An 18,914-nucleotide genomic window follows, 5' to 3' on the forward strand; every position below is an offset into this window, starting at 1 on the left:
CAGTGGAAGTGAGAGGTCCTCTAGGCACCTAGATTACAACTTGGTGATTGTCTCTTCTCCAATGGAGCCTTTATCTCATGGCTATTCCCACCCTCTTGTTTTTCATTACAAGAATGAAAAATGGGATGACCTGCAAGATTTCTTTTCTTGGTCGGATTATGTTCCAAAACTTGTGATGTCAACGATTGCGCAGATAATGTCAGTGAAATTATTCTTGTAGGAATGGAATCCTTTATTCCACATTCTACCTTAAAATCTCGTTCTTTATTTAAACCTTGGTTTTCGAATAAATGTGCTAAGGCTATTCAAGAGAAGAATGTTGCATATCGTAATTGACTTGTTTCCAATTCTTCAGTTTCATTTGCTGCCTTACACTAGAGCTCACAACAATTGTAAAGCAGTTATTAATCAGTCCAAACTAGAGTTTGAACAGGCTAAGAGTAGAAAATTAGCTTCTTCCCCTAATGGTAGCCGAGCATTCTGGCCGCAACTTTTGCCCATCCCTGCTCCCACCTCTGTTAAAACCAGATGGTTCTGTTACTCACTTCAGCCAAGGATAAAACTAACCTGCTAGCATCCCATTTTCCTTCCAACTCGTGTATTAATGATCTTGGTAAAACACCTCCCACCATTCCCAACACGCTCCATTCAATGCCTCCTGTGGTCTTCCGTCAAAAAAGAATGTCAGATGGATTTTTACGAATTTTGATGCTAAGAAAGCTCCAGGTCCTAATGTTATTTCTACACTTAAAACCTGCGCTCCTGAACTTACTCCTGTTCTTTGCCGCCTGTTTTCAGTTTCTTATTCCAAAGGTGTTTTTCCTTCAGCTTGGAAATTTGCTTATATCCAGCCAGTTCCTAAAAAGGGTGACAAATCCCTCCCATTGCAATTACTTCTACTCTTTCTAAAGTAATGGAAAAATCCATTAACCGCGAACTCTTAAACTATCTAGAAGCCTTCCATGTGATCAAAGATCACCACTATGGATTCCGTCAGTGACGATCCACTGGTGATATTCTGGCTTACGTTATCCCTCTATGGACAAAATGAATGGAAAAGTTTCGTGAAACTCAAGCTGTCGCTCTTGACATTTCAAATGATTTTGTTCATATTTGGCATAAAGGTCTTCTAAATAAGCTTCCATCCCATTGTTTGCCAACTGCTTTTTTTGTAATTCATTATCCAGTTTTCTATCTGACCGCTCACTGACTGTGATTGTAGATGGCTCTCTATCTTCTAACTTCTATAATGCAGGTGTCCCTCGTGGTTCAGTTCTTTCCTTCACTCTTTTCCTCTTGTATATTAATGACCTTTTTCCATTGACCCTAAATCGTATCCATAGTTTTGCTGATGATACCACATTACATTCCACTTTACAGTTTGAGAAACTTCGCCCTGCTCAACCAGTTTCAACTTCTCGAAAATTTGCTACCAATTCCTTAAATTCCACTCTACATAATTCTCCAGTGGGGCAAAAACAACTTAGTTGATTTCAATCCTTCTAAAACTCAGTCCTGTCTTATATCTCGTAAAAAGGATTCTTCTATTCTTAAGCGTATCTTTGGCGAACCTCCGATTTCTAGACAAGGTGATATCTCTTTCGGGGATTACCCTGACTCCTAATTTCTCTTGGCACAAGCACATTACAAATATTTCTTCCTCTGCATCTAATCTTTGGTTTCTCTTTCGCACTCGGCGTTACTTTTCATCCAAACAGTTGTTCACTCTATACAAATCACAAATCCACCCTGCCATGGAATATTGTTCCCACATCTGAGGCGGTGCCCCCAAAACCTCTCTCAGGCTTCTAGATTCCATTCAGAAGAGGGCAGTTAGATTAATTAATGACTCATCTCGAACAGAGTCTCTCCACTCGCTGTCTCATAAACGTATTGTTTCTGCTGCATGCATTTTCTACAGATATTTCCATGGGCACTGTTCTTCTGAATTGGCTTCTATAATTCCCGCTCTCTTTAAAAACAATCCGAACACATCACCAGCCCACATTCGTTTACTGTCCAACTTCAAACTCCCAGAACCAACTTCATCTTCCTCGTTTATTCATTCAAGTGCCGTTTTCTGGAACAACCTTCCCTTCATACGTATTTGCTGAAAATTAGTCTGCAGAAGTTCAAGCCTAATGTCAACAAATATTTTCTTTTGTCTTCTTAACCCAAGCACGGTACTAGGTACCACAGGTTCTAATACCTCTGGTGTTTGGGGGTTCTATTTAAAAAAAAAAAAAAGTTATCGGGAAATTATTTTCGACCAAACGCTTCCCTTCGTTCCTGTAATGTACGTACCTACGAATGAGTTCTTCCAACAGGATAATGCCCCACGATATAAGGCTAGAATTGTAACGAAGTGGTTGCCATAAACGAGAGTGAATTCAGCCTACTGTGGTAACTTCCTCAATCTAATCGAATACCTGTGGGATGTGGTCGTAAGGTGTAAGGTGTATTTAGTGTCAGACGACACCAGGGGTTTCCCCCATCTCCGCGTAGTTTTCATTGTGGGTGTACCAGTTCACTGGAAATGCCAGAGATTTAAAAGTGTATGGATATTGTATATGTGTAGTGCCGTGTACCGTTGTTCATCTGGTCGTTTAGCCGCTGGACCCCTGCTGAGGCCCAACGTTGCCCCACCTTTGCCCCGTGGAGGCAGACCAGGCACCCAGTAGACTTAAGTTACTCTGGCAGGTCCTGCCACCTAATTTCCTGAGATTTCAGTGGCTAGGACCTAAAAAAAAATAAATAAATAAAATAAAATAAAAAAAAAAAATAAAAAATAAATAAATAAATAAAATAAAAATAAAATAAATAAAATAATAATAAAAGGATAAATAAATAAAATGATAAGAAAAAAAAAAATGTATTTATATTGCATGCATATATGCATGTATACAAGCACATATATGCACACACAACGTGCATACATGTGCCAACGTTAATCGTGGGGTTGACGTCACTTGAGTTGGGTGCATATATGTGTACATACAAGTACATATATACACACATGCACATATGTACACACAACGTGCATACACATACCAACGTCAATCGTGGGGTTGACGTCGCTTGAGTTGGGCCAGAACGTGGGTGAAGATATTTTGGATGTATTTAAATTTAGGTGTGTGGGACTTCGCTAGCGTGAAGATAGAGAGGGGGGGAAGGCTGAAGACTGGGGGGAGAAAGACAGAAATATGGAGCCAATAGGGAAGACAGCCCCAAGTTTAGTGTGGCATGCCCATGCCCCACCAGAGTGGAAATGAGGGGGGGGCGACGAGAGAATCGTCTCCCCAGGGGAGTAGGGTTTAAAGGTGAAGGGGGCTAGGGTGCCCTCTTCAGGCTGCCGTGAGGCTTTGGGAGCTAAGCTGCAGTTTGTTGTTTGTTGTCTCTATTCTTGTCCACTTGATTCAGATTGGGACACTCATGAGGCAATCCCTGTCCCCCTTTTTTTTTTTTTTTTTCTCCTCCGTTGATTCTCTTTTCTTCTTCTTTTTTTCCTTCTTTTCTTTATTCCTTTCTTTTCCATTCATTTTCTTTTCTTCCACAGTTTTCTTTTCCAGGAATTGTCTCTGTCTTATGCGATTTATGTTACTGTACTATCAGTCTCGATGTATGGCAATTAACACCCTTCTCCTTGTGAAGAGGTCCTGTGCATACTGGGAGAACGCTCGGTACTCCTCTTCCGTGTCAATGAAGTGATGTTCAAGTCCTTTGGGGAGGTAATGGATTTTCGTGATGAGGGTGCATCTGAGGTCTTCGTATTGTGGGCAGTCGTAAAGCAGGTGGTCCCAGCTTTCGACCTCCCCGCACGTGCAATTTGGGTCATCGACGAGGCAGAAGCTGAACAGTTTCTGGTTGAAGGGTCCATGTCCTGTGAGTAACGAGGTCAGGTGCAAGCCCGGGAAGAACCAACCCGGTTGCCTTGGGTATATTTTGTTCAGTTCTGGAAAGAATTTACGAGTGATCTCGCCCTTTGTCGTCTCTGTCCATCTTTGCTGCCACTCCTGAAGGAGGTAGGTCTGTAGTCGGGCTCTTTCCGTTTTTTGACTGCTTGCTGGGTTGATTGTGAAGTCCTGATGATTTGCGGCCACTCCCTTTGAGTGCAAGTAGAGCAGTCCTGCTTTCACAGCTTCTAAATCCAGGGGTAGCGCGCCAGCAAGCACCTGCAGTGCAGGTGTGCTTACCGTGCGGCAAGCTCGTGTGGTTGTCAATAGGATGGTCCTATGTGTCATATCCAGGATTTTCTTGTTGGTTACCAGTGATGTTTTGGTGTACCATACTGCAGCTGCGTAGATTATTGCTGGGATGAAGGTTGACTTATAATATAGCAATAGGGTTCGTTTTTTCAGTCCCCAATCCTTCCTCGTAATCCTAGCCACTAGGGCTGAGTATCTTCTTATTTTCATTCTTATGTGTTTCAGGTGAGGTATGAAGGATAGGTTATTATCTAAGATAACTCCTAAGTACTTCATTTGCTTGGTGAGTTTGATGGTCAGGCCATTTATTTTTATTTGGGGCGGACGCTGTACCTGAAGAGTTCCTTTCAGCAAGATGGATATGGTTTTCGTCGGTGCAATTTTTAGCTGGTTTTTTGTGGCCCAGTATTGTAATTTCTGCATTGCCTGATTGCCGATGTTTTCCAGTTGGACTCTGGAATCTGCCTCAATAGTAACAATGAGATCGTCCGCGAAGGCCTGGGCCTCAGCCAGCCCCAAGTCCTGGCACAGGAAATCGTCCAAGACCATGTTCCAAATGAGAGGACCCAAGACAGACCCCTGCGGACATCCCCTATGTATGTTCCTTGTGATTTTTTGATAATTTGTATTTATTTCCACTCTTCTGCCTGAAAGGTAGTCTTCCATTGCTTTGTATAAGTTGATTGGTACTGCAGCTTCTCTCAGTCTGTTCAGGACGCTCGGCCACCAAAGTGAGTCGAACGCCCCGGCAAAATCGACTGAAATGACCAATAGATATTTTTTCCTGCACTCTTGTGCTTTCCTAAGCAGATCTCCAAGGGCATCCACCGTAGAGGATCCTGGCTTAAAGCCAAACTGATTTTTAGCTGCCAGGCCTGCCCTTTCGTAGTGGTTCTGTATCCGCATGTGGAGTAGCCTCTCGTACAATTTACTGACTACTGAGAGCAGAGCGATGGGTCTGTATGATGATGGATATTCTGGGTTCTTAGTAGGATTTTTCAGAATTAGCTTGGTGTTTGCAGTTTTCCATGCTGCAGGGAATTTCCCTGTTTCCAAACATCTGTTGTAGAGGGTGAGTAGGATTTGCGGAGCAATTTCTACTATTTTTTTCAGTATCTCCGGTTCGATCATATCAAGTCCCGGGCATTTGCGGTTTTTGATCCTGGTAGCAGCCGCGCCGAGTTCCTCATGGGTGAAGGGGGGCTCGAGCGCAGGGGTGATATATTTTTCATTTTCTTCGCAAATCTTATGTTGTTCTTGCAGAGTTAGGGTGGCGGGTTCCTTGAAAATTGTGTCGAGTATATTACCCATTGATTGCTCCCAAGTGGTTGTATAGTCTCCTTGCGAGGTCCTGGTGGTGCTGATCACCTCCCCCCTGGGCAGTTTGTTTGTAGTCACCTTGTAAACTACACCCCAGGGGTTAGTTCTTCCTGTCGTGGATACTAGACGCTCCCAGGAACGCTTCTTGCTTTTCTGTATCGCGTCCGTATACTGATTTCTGACTTCTCGATAGCGCTGTCTTAAAGCCTCCACTTCATGTGCAGGCCAAGTCCTACGGGCTCTCTGGAAATCTTTCCTAGCTTTTTGCATCTGGCGTCGAAGCACGGCTATTTCTGGGGTCCACCAAGGAACAGCACCAGGTTTTGGGTTTTTTCTTTTGATTGTTCGATCGCTAATGGTTTGTATTAGGTCTGTAGTCCCCCTCAGAAGGTCATCCGGGTCATTTTGTGGGTTTATACTGGCTGGGTTGCTTTCTATGGCTGTGATGAGCAGGTTTTTGAATGACATCCAGTCTGCTTTGGCAACTGCATATCTGTTTTTCTGTTGGTTTGTTCGTGTTACTGTTGTCAGTTGTCTGATTATTTTAAAGGTGATTGCTCGGTGGTCTGAGGTAGTCCATGCCTCCTCCACCTTCCAGTCAGTCACAAATCCCTCCAAGTTCCTAGTAGCTAGGGATACATCGATCGTAGCCTCCCAGAGGGTGTTGCAAAAGGTTGGCAAGTGGTGAGGTTGATTTAGCACTGTCAGTTGTGATCCTGCCAAGTAATCCTCAAGGAGTTGACCATTTTGGGTTCCACGCCTGCCAGGGGTAGTACTGTGCCATGTCGGGGATCGACAGTTCACGTCAGCTCCTATGATGATTTTTTGGTTTGGTAGGATGTCCTGCAGGCATTGAAGATATTCGATTGCAAAATCTATCTGTTGTCCTGGTCTACAATAGAGTGCCACAACGTACAGGTTCCCTAAAGCTGTATTTAGCTGGGCACAGGCGGCCCACTCCGTGCAGAACTGCGTGATTTTAGTCACTGTGATATTGCTGTTCCTTACCAGGACAGCGGCCCATGGGGTGTCTTCAACTGTGTGTATCACTTTGTAGGTGAGCGGGTAGCCTACAACCCGTTTCCCATGCGAGTATGGCTCCTGTAATATGATGACATCGACGTTTTCCTCTTCAGCTTTAACTCGGATCTGGTCGGCTACTGCTCTAGCCCTCTGCGCATTTATTTGAATTATTTTTAGTATATTTGTGTTGTAAGCTTTAATTTTCGTCCCCATAGTTAATCCTACTTTGGTATAAACTCTTGGCTCGTTGGTATGTGGGACACATGGGGTCTCTCAGTGAATGCTTGTACTCTAGCTTTAAGTTTTTACAGTTTACGCAGGTAGGTCCCACACCTTTGTGGGGACAGGCATTATATTCATGGCCTTTTTCTGAGCAGTGGCCGCATGTTGGGGTGGTTTGTGCACACGTATGCGTGGTGTGACCGAACTTGCAGCAGCGGTAGCACTTCGGAACGACCACACGTTCGTGATATCGGTAGCAGCCCCATTCTATAAACACCCTTGTTTGGTTCTTCAGGGTTTGCCAGGCTTCCGGGGTTAGTTCTACTACCCAGTTTTTGTTTATTCCATCCCTCGCTTTAATGGAGTATTTGGGCATTGCTATCTCTTGTGGATTTTTGTTAGGGATTTTACCCTGTAGGTTTCTATGGTAGAGTTCGTACGCTAATTGGTTCGGTGTGATGTCTTTATCTACGTCGTATATTATTATGGCTGGCCCTTTTCTTTTGGGTGGTTCAGCTGTTAGACCCAAAGTGGCTATTTTCGGGTTTTGTATTATTCCTAGCATCTCTTTCTTTGTCTCGGTTTCTATTACCAGTCCTATGCTCCTCATCTTGCGTATTCCTCTGATTTGGGTTTGTTTGAGGTCTTCCTTCATGGTGCTTATTAGTTTTGCCTTAATTTCTTCACTTGTTGTTATTTCCTCGGCATTTTTGGGCCTTAGTATTACCAGGTTTGGCGTTGGGATGAGTGTCTTTTTCTTTGGCTGTTCGTTTCTTGGCATCTGTGTCACAGTTGGTGGATTACTCAGTGCACTTGCATAGGTAGGTATGCGCTGTTGCATTTGCTGTGTGACCCTACATTCCTGGTAGGCCTCCAGTTTGGCTGCATTTCTTTCTGCCTCACTGCGAACCTTGTGGAAGACCGTCTCCAGCTTGGTCCATATTCCTACAATATCAGCCCTAAGGGCAGCTGAGATTCTACTTGCGGAGTCTTTCAGTTTGTTTTCAAGCTCCACCCGGAGGGCCAAAACCTGGTCCAGTACCGTTCCATCCGGCAATCTGGGGTCTATGGTAGGCTGGGGCTGCTTACTTAATTCTTCGCTGTTCTCTGGTTGGGGGTCCTCATTGTTTTGCTGGTCTTTCGATTCACTTTGCGATCTTGTCTCCATTCCCGTACTCGGGGCGACATATTTCTTGTATTTCTTTTTTGAAGTTTGTTGTGGCTGTGCTCCATCGCCGTGGTCATTCTTCTCTATAATTTGCAAATCATCATTTTGCTCTAGGATAGGTTGTTGCCTTCTTCGTTGGTGTTCATCTTCTGGCTGAAGTTCAGTCAATTTGTGACTATGGCTAATCATTTTGTCTCAGGTACGGTTTATCGAGACTAATCCGGATTATCGAGGTAGGATCCACACACTCAAGAACCGGCTAGGAATGTTTACAAATGTTGCCGATCGTAAGTCCGTGGCACAATTTCGGGCCTAGCAGTGGTCAATCTAAACTTTTGATTCCCCACCAATGATTGGGGGGGGGTTTCACCCAAGTATAGTGGGAAAGTTAATGCTGTGAAAGCAGGTGGTCGCTGCTTTTTGTGGCGATGACGAAGCTACTGCCGAAGGCTGTAGATGGCAACCAGGAGCTCTCGCTAATAGAGGCTTAAGCATTTACACACATGGGGGTCACCCTCCCCACTCAATAATGCAGATCACTGTAGTCACACCCTCCAGTTCAAGAACAATGGGTGAAGCAGAATGTGTGTCGTCGCAGGCCGTCCCAGTGTAGCACGGCGCAGTAAAAAATAGTTCTCTACACTAAGTACATGTTCGAAGCACACGATTTTACAAAATTCGGCGGTTTACGGTACAGTTTGGTGGAGCGGTCCTTCAGCTCAGTTTTAAACACAGTTTGGGCAACTCCCCAGTCAAGTGTAAACTACCAACGTGGCTTCTGCTTTACATCAGTGCCTCTCTATGGCCCTTCTGCCAGCCACATGGTGACCATTGTAGTCTGACAACAAAGGACACAGATAGAAACGCTGGTAATTTACTAAATTCCCAATAGATATTAAAACTAATCTCACCTACGGAATCCTCCAGATAAGCTCTTTCAGGTGGAACACTTTTTTAGACTGATTTAACATTTTAAACACTTCATTTCCACACAAATTCAGGAGCGCGAAATAACGTGTCCGGTCGTAACGGCCGGCCAAGGTCACCCCCCGGGATGTGGTCGTTCGACCACATCCCACACGAACGAGCTCTTTGGATTAGGGATCCCAAATCATCCAATTTTCAACAACTGTAGGAAGCAATTGAGTCGCCGTGGACCCGCATCCATGTAGCACGCTGTCGACGTCACTTTGAGTCCATGTCGCAAAGATCCAGACTGTTCTGAGGACTGAAGCGGTCCTACTCACTATTAGGTGAGTGTAGCTAATAAAGTGGCCATTTGCTGTATACACTGGTGTTCAAAGAAAGTGAATCGCCTAGGAATTTCACATTTCTAACCCTTTTTCGCGATGGCATGTTACATTAATGACTAGCATCACAAACATAAATATAAACAAAAGATTTTTTAATAGTTAAAGCAAAGTAATATTTGACAGGTGCTCTCAAAATATTCCAAAATGAGCATTTGCAACCTTTATACAACAGTTTTGGTAAACACGGCAATTATGGCTGAAATGTTATCAGAAGCCCTCAATTTGCTTCAGTTTATCATTTTAAATGGAAAACAAAATGAAAAGTTCACCAGGTGCAAGCTAATATTTAGTTGAAGTGCCTCTGGCCCTGATGACAGCAGCACACCTTCGAGGCATTGACAAGATCGATTTCTGAATATAATCAACTGATAGTTCGTGGTTCCAAACACAAATTATGGCTTCCTGAAGTTCATGAAGGGTCTTTGGTTTCTTTCTGGCAACTGCAGATTCCACACGATGCCAACAGTTCTCTGTAGGATTTGGACCGTTCTTCCAACCAGTTTTTCACCTGTAACAAATGTAAACACATTGCTGTCGAACCTCTAATGCAGAAATGAAGCTAAAGTAACTACAGAAGTGCCTACTTACACTTTTCGCCCGATGCCTCCGTAGCCAGGTGGGAAGGAGCAGCAGTGCGTAGCACACGCTTCTTGATTAGACCCGGGTTCGAGCCCGTCACCACCAAATACGGAGGATGCGGAAAGGTGAGGGAATGACCACCGCATATTCCTGGAGCAATATGGTCTTAGTTGCTAATGCTCCTAAAAACCAAATAACAACACTTTTCGCCCGATGACAAGGAGCAGAGTCGTCCTGAAAGATGCAGTGACTTGGCAGGTTGAAATGATCTAATGGTTGGCAGCAATTTGCCTTCCAATATAGCCAGGTATCCACTGGCATTTACGGAACCTTTTTATAAACTGCAGGTGATACGAAATGCACCCCCATATCATTTGGCTGGTAGGGAATTTCACTGTAGACACCATACAGTCTGGATGGTATTCTTCACCGCGTCTACGGCGAATCGTTTGTCTACCATCATAGCCATGCAGGTTGAATTTCTTCTCATCCGAGAAAATAACTGACTTTCCCTGCTTAGGGGTTCATTTGACATGCTCCTTGCACCAAATTAATCGGGCCTTTTCTTAATTTTTATGTGAGTATGGGCTTCTTAGGACGAAGGGCTACAAGTCCATTTTTGAAGAGGCGTTTTCTGACTGTTGCTGCACTTGCTACCACTCCTGTATGTTCTTCTCATTCTCTTTTCAGCTCAGACGAAGAAGTTTTACGGTTTTGAAGGCATAAACGCTTCAAAACGTGGTCCTACTTTGGTGTAAAGACTAGTTTGCGTCCGGTTCCTTTTTTCCTATCAGCAGAACCAGTATTCTTGAGGTTTGGAAAGAAATCTACTCACTGTCGACTGATTACAAGACACTCTATAAGCAATATGACGGGAAGAACATCCTTCCTCACGTAAAGCAACAATAGCACTCTTTCTTCGTGAATTCTCACTGTAATGAAGATTTCCAGAACTAGGGGGCCATAAATTCAAATTACCGGGGTTGAGATTTAGATTAGGTTGCAGGAAGTTTTCTTTAAGCTAGCAAGTCGTTGATAACTGGAACAGGTTGCCCACGCAGGTAGTTGAGGCTGACAGTTTGAATAAATTCAAAGGTCACATAGTTGCCTGTGAGAGGAGGGAAGCATGATTTGTTTTCTTATCGACTTAGGGTTTCTGAATACTCAAAGATATTTTCGAATGCGTGTTATAAATGTTGAGAGTTGGTGCTATGATTATTCAATCAGTATACTGGAAAAACAGTTTGTCCGCAAGTGAGCCACATTTTGTGATCCAAGTAGATCTCAGAATTCCATGGAGGTTTGTTATAAAAGTCAAAAATTAGGTTCCAATAAACTAAAATTATTTTAACTTTCAGTGGTTGTTTCATTTGGTCAGTAAATTCCTTTCCGGTGACAAGATTTTTTAAAAACGTATCACTTCTTTCAAATTGTCAATCAAAATAATTAAGGAATAGTTAAAATAAATAAAAATAATAAAAGAAAGAAACAAACAACACGTAAATCTAGATTTAATCACATATACCGGAAGTAATAAAACTACACACACAAACTCGTTTACACTGCTGTTTAAAATGTAATCGCTGTGCTTATAATTTGCTTTTAATAACCTTTCTTACAATGTCAGTTAATAATTTGCGCAAGCGCATTAATTACTTAATTTCGTATTAAAAATTCTGGTTAATATTGAAAACTTCTATTCCTAGTTTTGACATTTTCAAGTAATGTTTGTTGTAGATACAAAACTCGTGGCCAATATTGGACACTGTGTTTTTATTTTGTTTTAATAGAATAATAAAAATTTTATTAATATCATATCTAACTAATTTTGTTTCATTACTAATTAAATTTATAATTTCATTAATTTAATTGTTCACTTTTTTCCCGGAAGTATAGAATGATCTTCCATATTTTGTCGAAGCAATTCTCCCCCCCCCCCTTTAAAATTCCAACATATCCCTGGACAATGTCATTCATATGTGTGAAACGGTATGTTCTTCAGTATCAAAATTACATTTCTGAAATTAATCTTTCACTTTAATTAATGTAAGACGGAGAAAAATCAAATGATGAACTAAAAGGAAATAACGATTTTAAAACGTGGAGATTGTCCGTACTTTCATCCCATTCTCCACTTCAAACCGGAAAAAAGGTCTCGTGTCTTTTCCTTAGCAAGTCCTAAGAATAAGTCTGAACGCTGGAAAAATCATTTTAAAGAAATGTTCATTAAATACTGACATTAGTTCTATCGAGAAAGGACTAGGAATTGTTTGTCTAAAACTCATAATCATCTTGCTTTATCTATTATTGTTCCAGAAATTTGTCTTTGTGGGATTACGAGTCAGATATAGCGGCTTTTCTTTGAAGTGATCTTCTTTGGGATTTCGTTTTTCTTTTCTTCGTATACCAAGCAGTTTTCTGCAATTTCTTTGAAATCCATTCTCCCTTGTAAGTTCCCACGATTCAAGAAACTTCTTGAGGGTCTTCGGCTCTCGGCCACCCACACTGGACGTTGACAGAAACTGTCCGGGCGAAGACCGAGAGTCGGAAGAGTGGACCGGTCAGTTTTCGCAGTTAAAATTCTCGTTGACAAAAGTGTATTTCATTTTCCCGCCTCCCTCTCCCCTTTCCTACTAAAGAGGGGAGAACTAGGAAGAGGAGCTAGTAGTTACTTTGCACGTCGAGCTTCAAGTGTCGTTGGTATATTGACGAACATCCGTCACTGGCCGTAATAAAACCGGTTGTCGGCGAGCGAGGGTAAAAGATGGCTGGGGATAGGAGGACATCTGATGTTGAAAGAAGAGACAGAAAGAAAGAGGACTCGTATAGCAATTAGCCGCTCTCTAGCTGCTGTTATTACCGGGGAGTTCCCTTATCCAGATAAGGAACGTACACTTCCACTTGGACAGACGAATCCATAAATGATGGTTCGAATAAAAATAGCAAAGTTTGTTGGGCTTGGAATCTGCATTTTCTTGTTAAAAGTAATTTTAAATCCTTTAGTTCAGGGCCGTCCTGCCCTTTTTGGCTAAGGATCAAAATAGGTAAAATGCTGAAGGCGGTGGACTATAGTTTCTCGAGGGTCGCATGCTCCTTACCACTAATTATGGAGTATACGAAATAGAATTGAATTTTTGTTCATGAGACTTCTGTATAATACCAATCACATCGATGAGATGAATCAAGTTTTCTGAAAATAAAATGTCTAAAAATTGTCACGGCATAAAACAACTTAACTACCACTGTTCTGCTGAATTGAGAATTAACTTTGAACAAACATCTATCCCTCCATGTTCGCTGGATCATTTTGAATTCATTTCTGAATACCGATTTTATTAAATCGGCTTATAAATTGCACTGTATGTTGCTTGTATATCTGCGTCTTTCCTATTTGCTTTTAAAATGAAACTGAGAAGTTAGCATACGCGCTAAATTATCCTAAACTGAAAATGATATTTTCTTTGGAAGTAAAACAAATTTAGATTTTAGCTTTAAAAGAAAGCTTCTAATTTCTTGTCTCTTTGTTTACTTGAAGTGTCTTTCCACACCCTTGTTTTTATAATTATTTGCTTGTTAAGGTTTTTCATTTATAAAAGATAATCTGGTCATTTTAATCCTTTAATATCTGTTTCTGATTTCCCATCTGTCATCTATGAGTAAAAAGAAAAATTTATTTATTTAACTGGTTTCAGTAATTTCCCTTTTAAATTTAAAAACTATACATTTATGTTGCAAAAATTATCATGTAAAATAATTGAACATATCTAGTTGTACAATGCTTTTGGAAACTTTCTGGCATTAGCGGGGAAGTGGATCATTTGCATTTTGTGATTTTGAAGTGGATCGTTGAGTGTAAATACAAAGAATCATTTCCCATTTGATCTTAGATTATATTCTTCAAACCAAAATCTTCAGCTGCCACTGTGCATCCATTTAGAAAATTGATGTGGGGTGGCACTGAATTTCATATCCCAGTTTTAGGCAGTTGACCACTTAATTTAAAAAATCCACCAGTAATCTGATTGTTCTCAGAATCATTTTCCTCAGATCTTTGATGGTTATAAATTTATTAGTAAGATTTTACTTTGTTTTCTTTTAATTAAAATATGTTCGGACGATATTACTTTTAACATTTATGATTCAGACTTCCTTTTTCCTGCGGTAATGCTTGAAAGAAGTTAAATCTTTTCCTAACTTTCTAGGTGTAGGGCTATCTTCTTGGTGGAATCCATTAAGTTGAGATTTACTAGGCGTCATTTAGGCTAGACTGACTTTTCGAGGTCACTGCTTCGATATTTTATTTAGTTTTTAGCCTCTATATTTGTGACTTGGACTTGCACTCGTATTCAGACGATTATTCCTGATTTTTCGAAATTTGACACCACTTACAACTGCCCCAGCTTCGTTCCAAGATTTCGAAATATTTCTCTAAATACAACTTTGTTTATACTGTACTTCTATGTCAATTAGGATGTTGCCGAAAAGGTGCTGGTTAAAGTAGCGTTTTAGTTGCTTGAATACATGCAAATGAAGAAGTTTGGGGACGTGAGTTGTATGGTGGAAGCAGCAAAGACAAACTAAGACAAATTTGCTGCATGAAGACTTTGTATACTGACCATCCGGGATAAGGATCACTTTGTCTTGTGTTTATTGAAATGATCCAACCGAGTAATAAACGCTTATTCGTTAACCCAGATAGATTCTTTCATAAAAAAAATCTTCACCAATTGGTGTCCCTTTTGGCATTGTCATCTCTTTCACGAACACCTTTAAATATTACAACACCAAAGTTTTGGGTCCAATGTTGTTTAATTCTTTCACTTTAACGATTCTTCTGACCCAGAATCTCTTAATATCTCAACATTACGTCAACTTTCTTTTATCTTTGATCAAAAATTGCGTAGAGTGAGGAAAAACTAGCTATTATGACCAAATGAACTTGTTTTGCGCCAATTTCAAATATGGGAGAAACTTTTGAGCACTCACAGTTTTTGTAAAATTTCTAGTTTTGTTTTTCATAAAAATACAGAATTAAATATTACTCTTCAGAAGAAATTATGCCCATCACTATTAGTTGATTAACCTAAATACGTAAAATTGAATTCTACCTAAAATTCTTATCCACCCCTTTTTAGTAGTGTTTAATTACTTAAAGAAAAGGGCAGATGTGTTCAGTGATTTTCTTTTTCAACTGTTTGTGTGGGTTGTTGGACCATTTCTTTGATTCTGCAATAGTTTACTACATCACCCCATTCTCGGGACAGCACCACTTGCTGGAAGCAATCTGTACCACGCGATGTTTCTTAGATGGCGTAATCCAGCCCTGTCCTAGGAATGTCTTGTATGCTACGAGTGAATCAACAGACAGAGGGGGGGTAGCAGAACTCCACAGAATGTTTTTCTTGTTTTAAATTTGAGGTTGGTATGTTGTCCTACTTCTGCAACATTCGTGTTTTTCATGTTCTGTCTCCGGAGGTAGTGCAGAGAAGTCCACACTTATGGATAATTAACATCAACACGGGGACGAAGTCTATAAATAGAAGGGTGGGGGTATTTACATGAAAATAAGATGATATACAGGGAAAACATGGGATGCTTTTGGAGTAGCGTTGAAGGAAAGAACTTACAGGCTTTTTCCGTGACGTCTGCCTATCATGACAACTTTTTTTACATAGTGTATATTCGATACAAACGTTTTAGTTTCTGTTTTGGAACGAAAATGAGGATGCATCTCGGTTCATTGAGAACGCAGTTCATCTGTTGAGGTCAAAGGTAGAGCAACCCACAAAGTTCCTAGGCATCTTTTAACATTCGGGTTGAAATGAAAATCCGTCTCAGAATGATCTTTTTCACCGCAGGAAAAAGTCGCCGCCGCAAGTCACTGCATCTCCTTTCTTAACTAACTGCCGACGTTCATCCGCAACAGGGTAGGCGGAGCGTGCGGCAGGCGGAGCTTCTGAAGTGGATGCACTTCGTCCTCCGCGTCTCGACGTGTTCCCCTCTCGATCTTTCGTTATACATCCGGGTCTGTGAGCGAGGGCCACGTGATTTGTGGGCCACTTCGAACAGCGGAATGGGAGGTCGAATGCTATCACTGATTACGGAGGTGTATTAAAGGAGTCTTCATGCATGCCTCGGAGCCAGTTGAACACGGACTACCTTCCGACAGTGCCTTCGCTTGGGGAAGCGCCTGGTGTCTGCCATGTGGCTGTGACTATCGTTTTTTTTTGCTTGCGTCCATCCGGGACTCTAGGAATAGTGCGGTTTTTTTTTTTTTTTTTTTCTTCCAAACTTTGAACGAAGACATGAGTTTTTTGGGAACTTATCCCCAGTCCTTCGTCGCCGACACCGCTTACCATCCCTACTACCCGACCCGATTTGACCCTCACTCCGCTGCCGCGGAGGGATCTTACTACGTCGCCTGGCCTTTCGCTGGTTGCCAGAGTCCGGAATTGAGTCCGGTCAGCACGGAATGCAGCCCGCCGCCCTATCCGTCCAGCCCCGAACAGTCGCTGCTCATTCCGTCCGCACCTGCCCCCATCGGAGCCGTCACTTCCGCCTGTGAACCGGTTCGAGTAGAACGCTGTGGGAAGCGCAGAATGACGGCCAACCGCAAGGAACGAAGGCGGACGCTGTCCATCAACAACGCTTTTGCCGAGCTCCGCGACTGCATTCCCAACGTGCCGTCCGACACCAAACTGTCGAAAATTAAGACGCTACGGTTGGCCACGAGCTACATCGCTTACCTAATGGACTTGTTGGCGCAGGGCGGCTCGGAGAGTCCTCACCACAGCGGTTTCAAGGCGGAGGTCACGAAGACAGTGGAATCGAGGGAGCAGAGGAGGAAGCAGGAAATAGTAAGTAATTAGTTAGTAACCAGTGATTGATCAGCGCGCGTGCCAACTTGATGGGCGGGAATGAAATTGCTCCTGGCGGCAGTTTTCTGAGGTCAGGTGTCATGTGTGAGAACACCTCGCTGACTGCCGTTAAATGAAAGGGCAACTTAAATGACTCTTTCCAAGTCTCGGTTGCGCAATGCATTTGTTAAAAACACAGACAAGTCTTAAAAACGTGCTCATTGGAATGATGATGGTCATTATTATTATAATAAAAAAACATTAACAGAATATTTCTCGTCCATTGCAGAAATGTGCAAGGAGGACACGATGAAAGATCGAGTAAAATAAAATGTTTTACACTCTTGGGTGGGCGCATGAGGTCAAAGGAGTTTACATTATAAACTCCATCAGGAATAGGCCCAATATGACCTTACACAAAAAAAAAAAAAAAAAAACCCTTGCCCCATTAAGCGACATACCAACCGTCAGGAATATTATATTTTGTGGATTCCAGGTTGCGTAAATCTTTATTTGTACACCGACCCCTTTTACACTTCACTCCTGGTATTTTCTTAATACAAAAGACAGTGAGCGAATGGGATATCACAGCAACTTTCTTTTCAAGTATCTGCCATATACTTCCTAAGTGTGGCGCATAAATTTTCCAACTGCTAAATTTTATTAGCTTCTTTAAGTCGATCTCGTGCAGCCATGTTTCCAGAGCTTGAGTTTACGTGTAACATCACCCTCGATAGAGTATTGATTTGTGGATCACTTTATTAAGCCATCTCATTAACCAATCTTCCCTGCCGAGATCTGAATCTGATTTGGAGTGGATGAAGGCTGTCTTCTTTGATATTCCTACAGTCTTTGTACAAATTTCGCTTAAGTTCTTCAATATGCTTTTTGAGAGAAAGTACCAACCCCCATTGATACATACTTGAAGTTTTGGTTGCATCAGTTTGAGTGAATGATATTACTACCAACTTGCTTGCATAACCTTTACCGGAATCCATTTTTACCAGGAAAAAATCCATTTTCCATCTCAGACTGTTAAGAGAGTACAAGATCCTCCCAGTTGAATATTTTTAATCGTCAAATGACGATTGATTAAAATAGGGGGTTATGTGGTTGGGTTGTTCATCTTATAGATATGAAATTAATCTACCAAGCGTAAAAATTAAATCGCTTTGTTGAATTTATTAACATTCTGTTGCATCAGACTATTTTTGGGTGACAGATTGAAAATTTGTGTAGAAAGTTTTAATGCATCTCAGGAAGTTATTTTAAGTTTATCTCTCTTTAAAATATGTTTTTAAACGTCAGAGTAGATTAAATGTTTAATTAGATTATGAAAAATAAGAGTCGGATGACTGAAACACAAGTTTTTCATTTGTCAGTTAAATCCAGTGAAAGACCAATTTGTCTGAAGCAGTGTTCAGAATTGCAAAGCAGCATAAACAGAAATTCCGCTTTTATCCAATACGTTGTTTTCCTAAGGCAGTCATGTGAATTGGCTTTCTGTTCCTCACTTTCTCAAGTATTAGCAGTTAATATTTCAAGCCACCCTTCAGAGTTCCGAGCATTCAGGGATCGCTGAAAATAATTAATGAGCAGCGGAAACGGTAGGGTGGTTGATTCAGCTGACATCACGACGCCCGAGAGACCACGGTGGGGGGAAGACTGCGCTTGTTCAGAGAGCTCCCCTATCTGGGTTACTTATTTAATCTCCTCCACTCCCCCAAGACTTGCCCTTGTCTTTCCTCCTCCTTCTGCTACCCACTTCAGAAGCCTCTTGACAACATTAAAGGAATCCGACAAAAAAAAAAAAAATGTTAAGCGTTCCTTTCCGATGACTAGTATGCAAATCATTCAGAACTGAGCAGTGTAGCCTTCGTTTGGATCGCTAAGTTGAGTGAATCGAGCAGGATTTCCGCCATTTGAAACATTGAGTTTTTTTTTTCAAGAAATTCCTAAAAATTTAATTATATTTTCCTATTTTTGTGGGTGTTACATATGGTTTACGTATTGATTTTATTAAGCATTAAATAAGTTTTGCGTATCCTTACATTTGGGGAAGATGGCAACCCCAAAATGACTTACCCACTTGGTTGAGGGGCGAGTTAAAAACCAGTAGATAAAGAAAGGGATTTGGGAGTTACGATACAATATGCTCGGAGAACATGAAGTTCTCCGAGCAGGGCAGACTAGGGAACCCGTGGTGTCCTGTCGATAATTTATCAAA

General features: G+C 41.6%; 1 protein-coding gene across 1 annotated transcript in view; it reads left to right on the top strand.

Annotated features, from left to right (window-relative positions):
• Nucleotides 1–15,868: 15,868 nt before the first annotated feature.
• The window catches only part of LOC150088039 (heart- and neural crest derivatives-expressed protein 2-like), a 58,651-nt gene continuing 55,605 nt past the window's right edge, over nucleotides 15,869–18,914 (top strand). Inside the window, exon 1 of the mRNA XM_090370544.1 lies at nucleotides 15,869–16,687. Within this exon, the coding sequence (XP_090226670.1) occupies nucleotides 15,956–16,687 (732 nt within the window). The 5' untranslated portion in view covers nucleotides 15,869–15,955. The remainder of the gene's footprint in view (nucleotides 16,688–18,914) is intronic.

Source organism: Mastigoproctus giganteus, chromosome 3 (genome assembly GCF_048544385.1).
Source record: "Mastigoproctus giganteus isolate SK-2022 chromosome 3, ASM4854438v1, whole genome shotgun sequence".
NCBI classification, from domain to species: Eukaryota; Metazoa; Arthropoda; class Arachnida; order Uropygi; family Thelyphonidae; genus Mastigoproctus; species Mastigoproctus giganteus.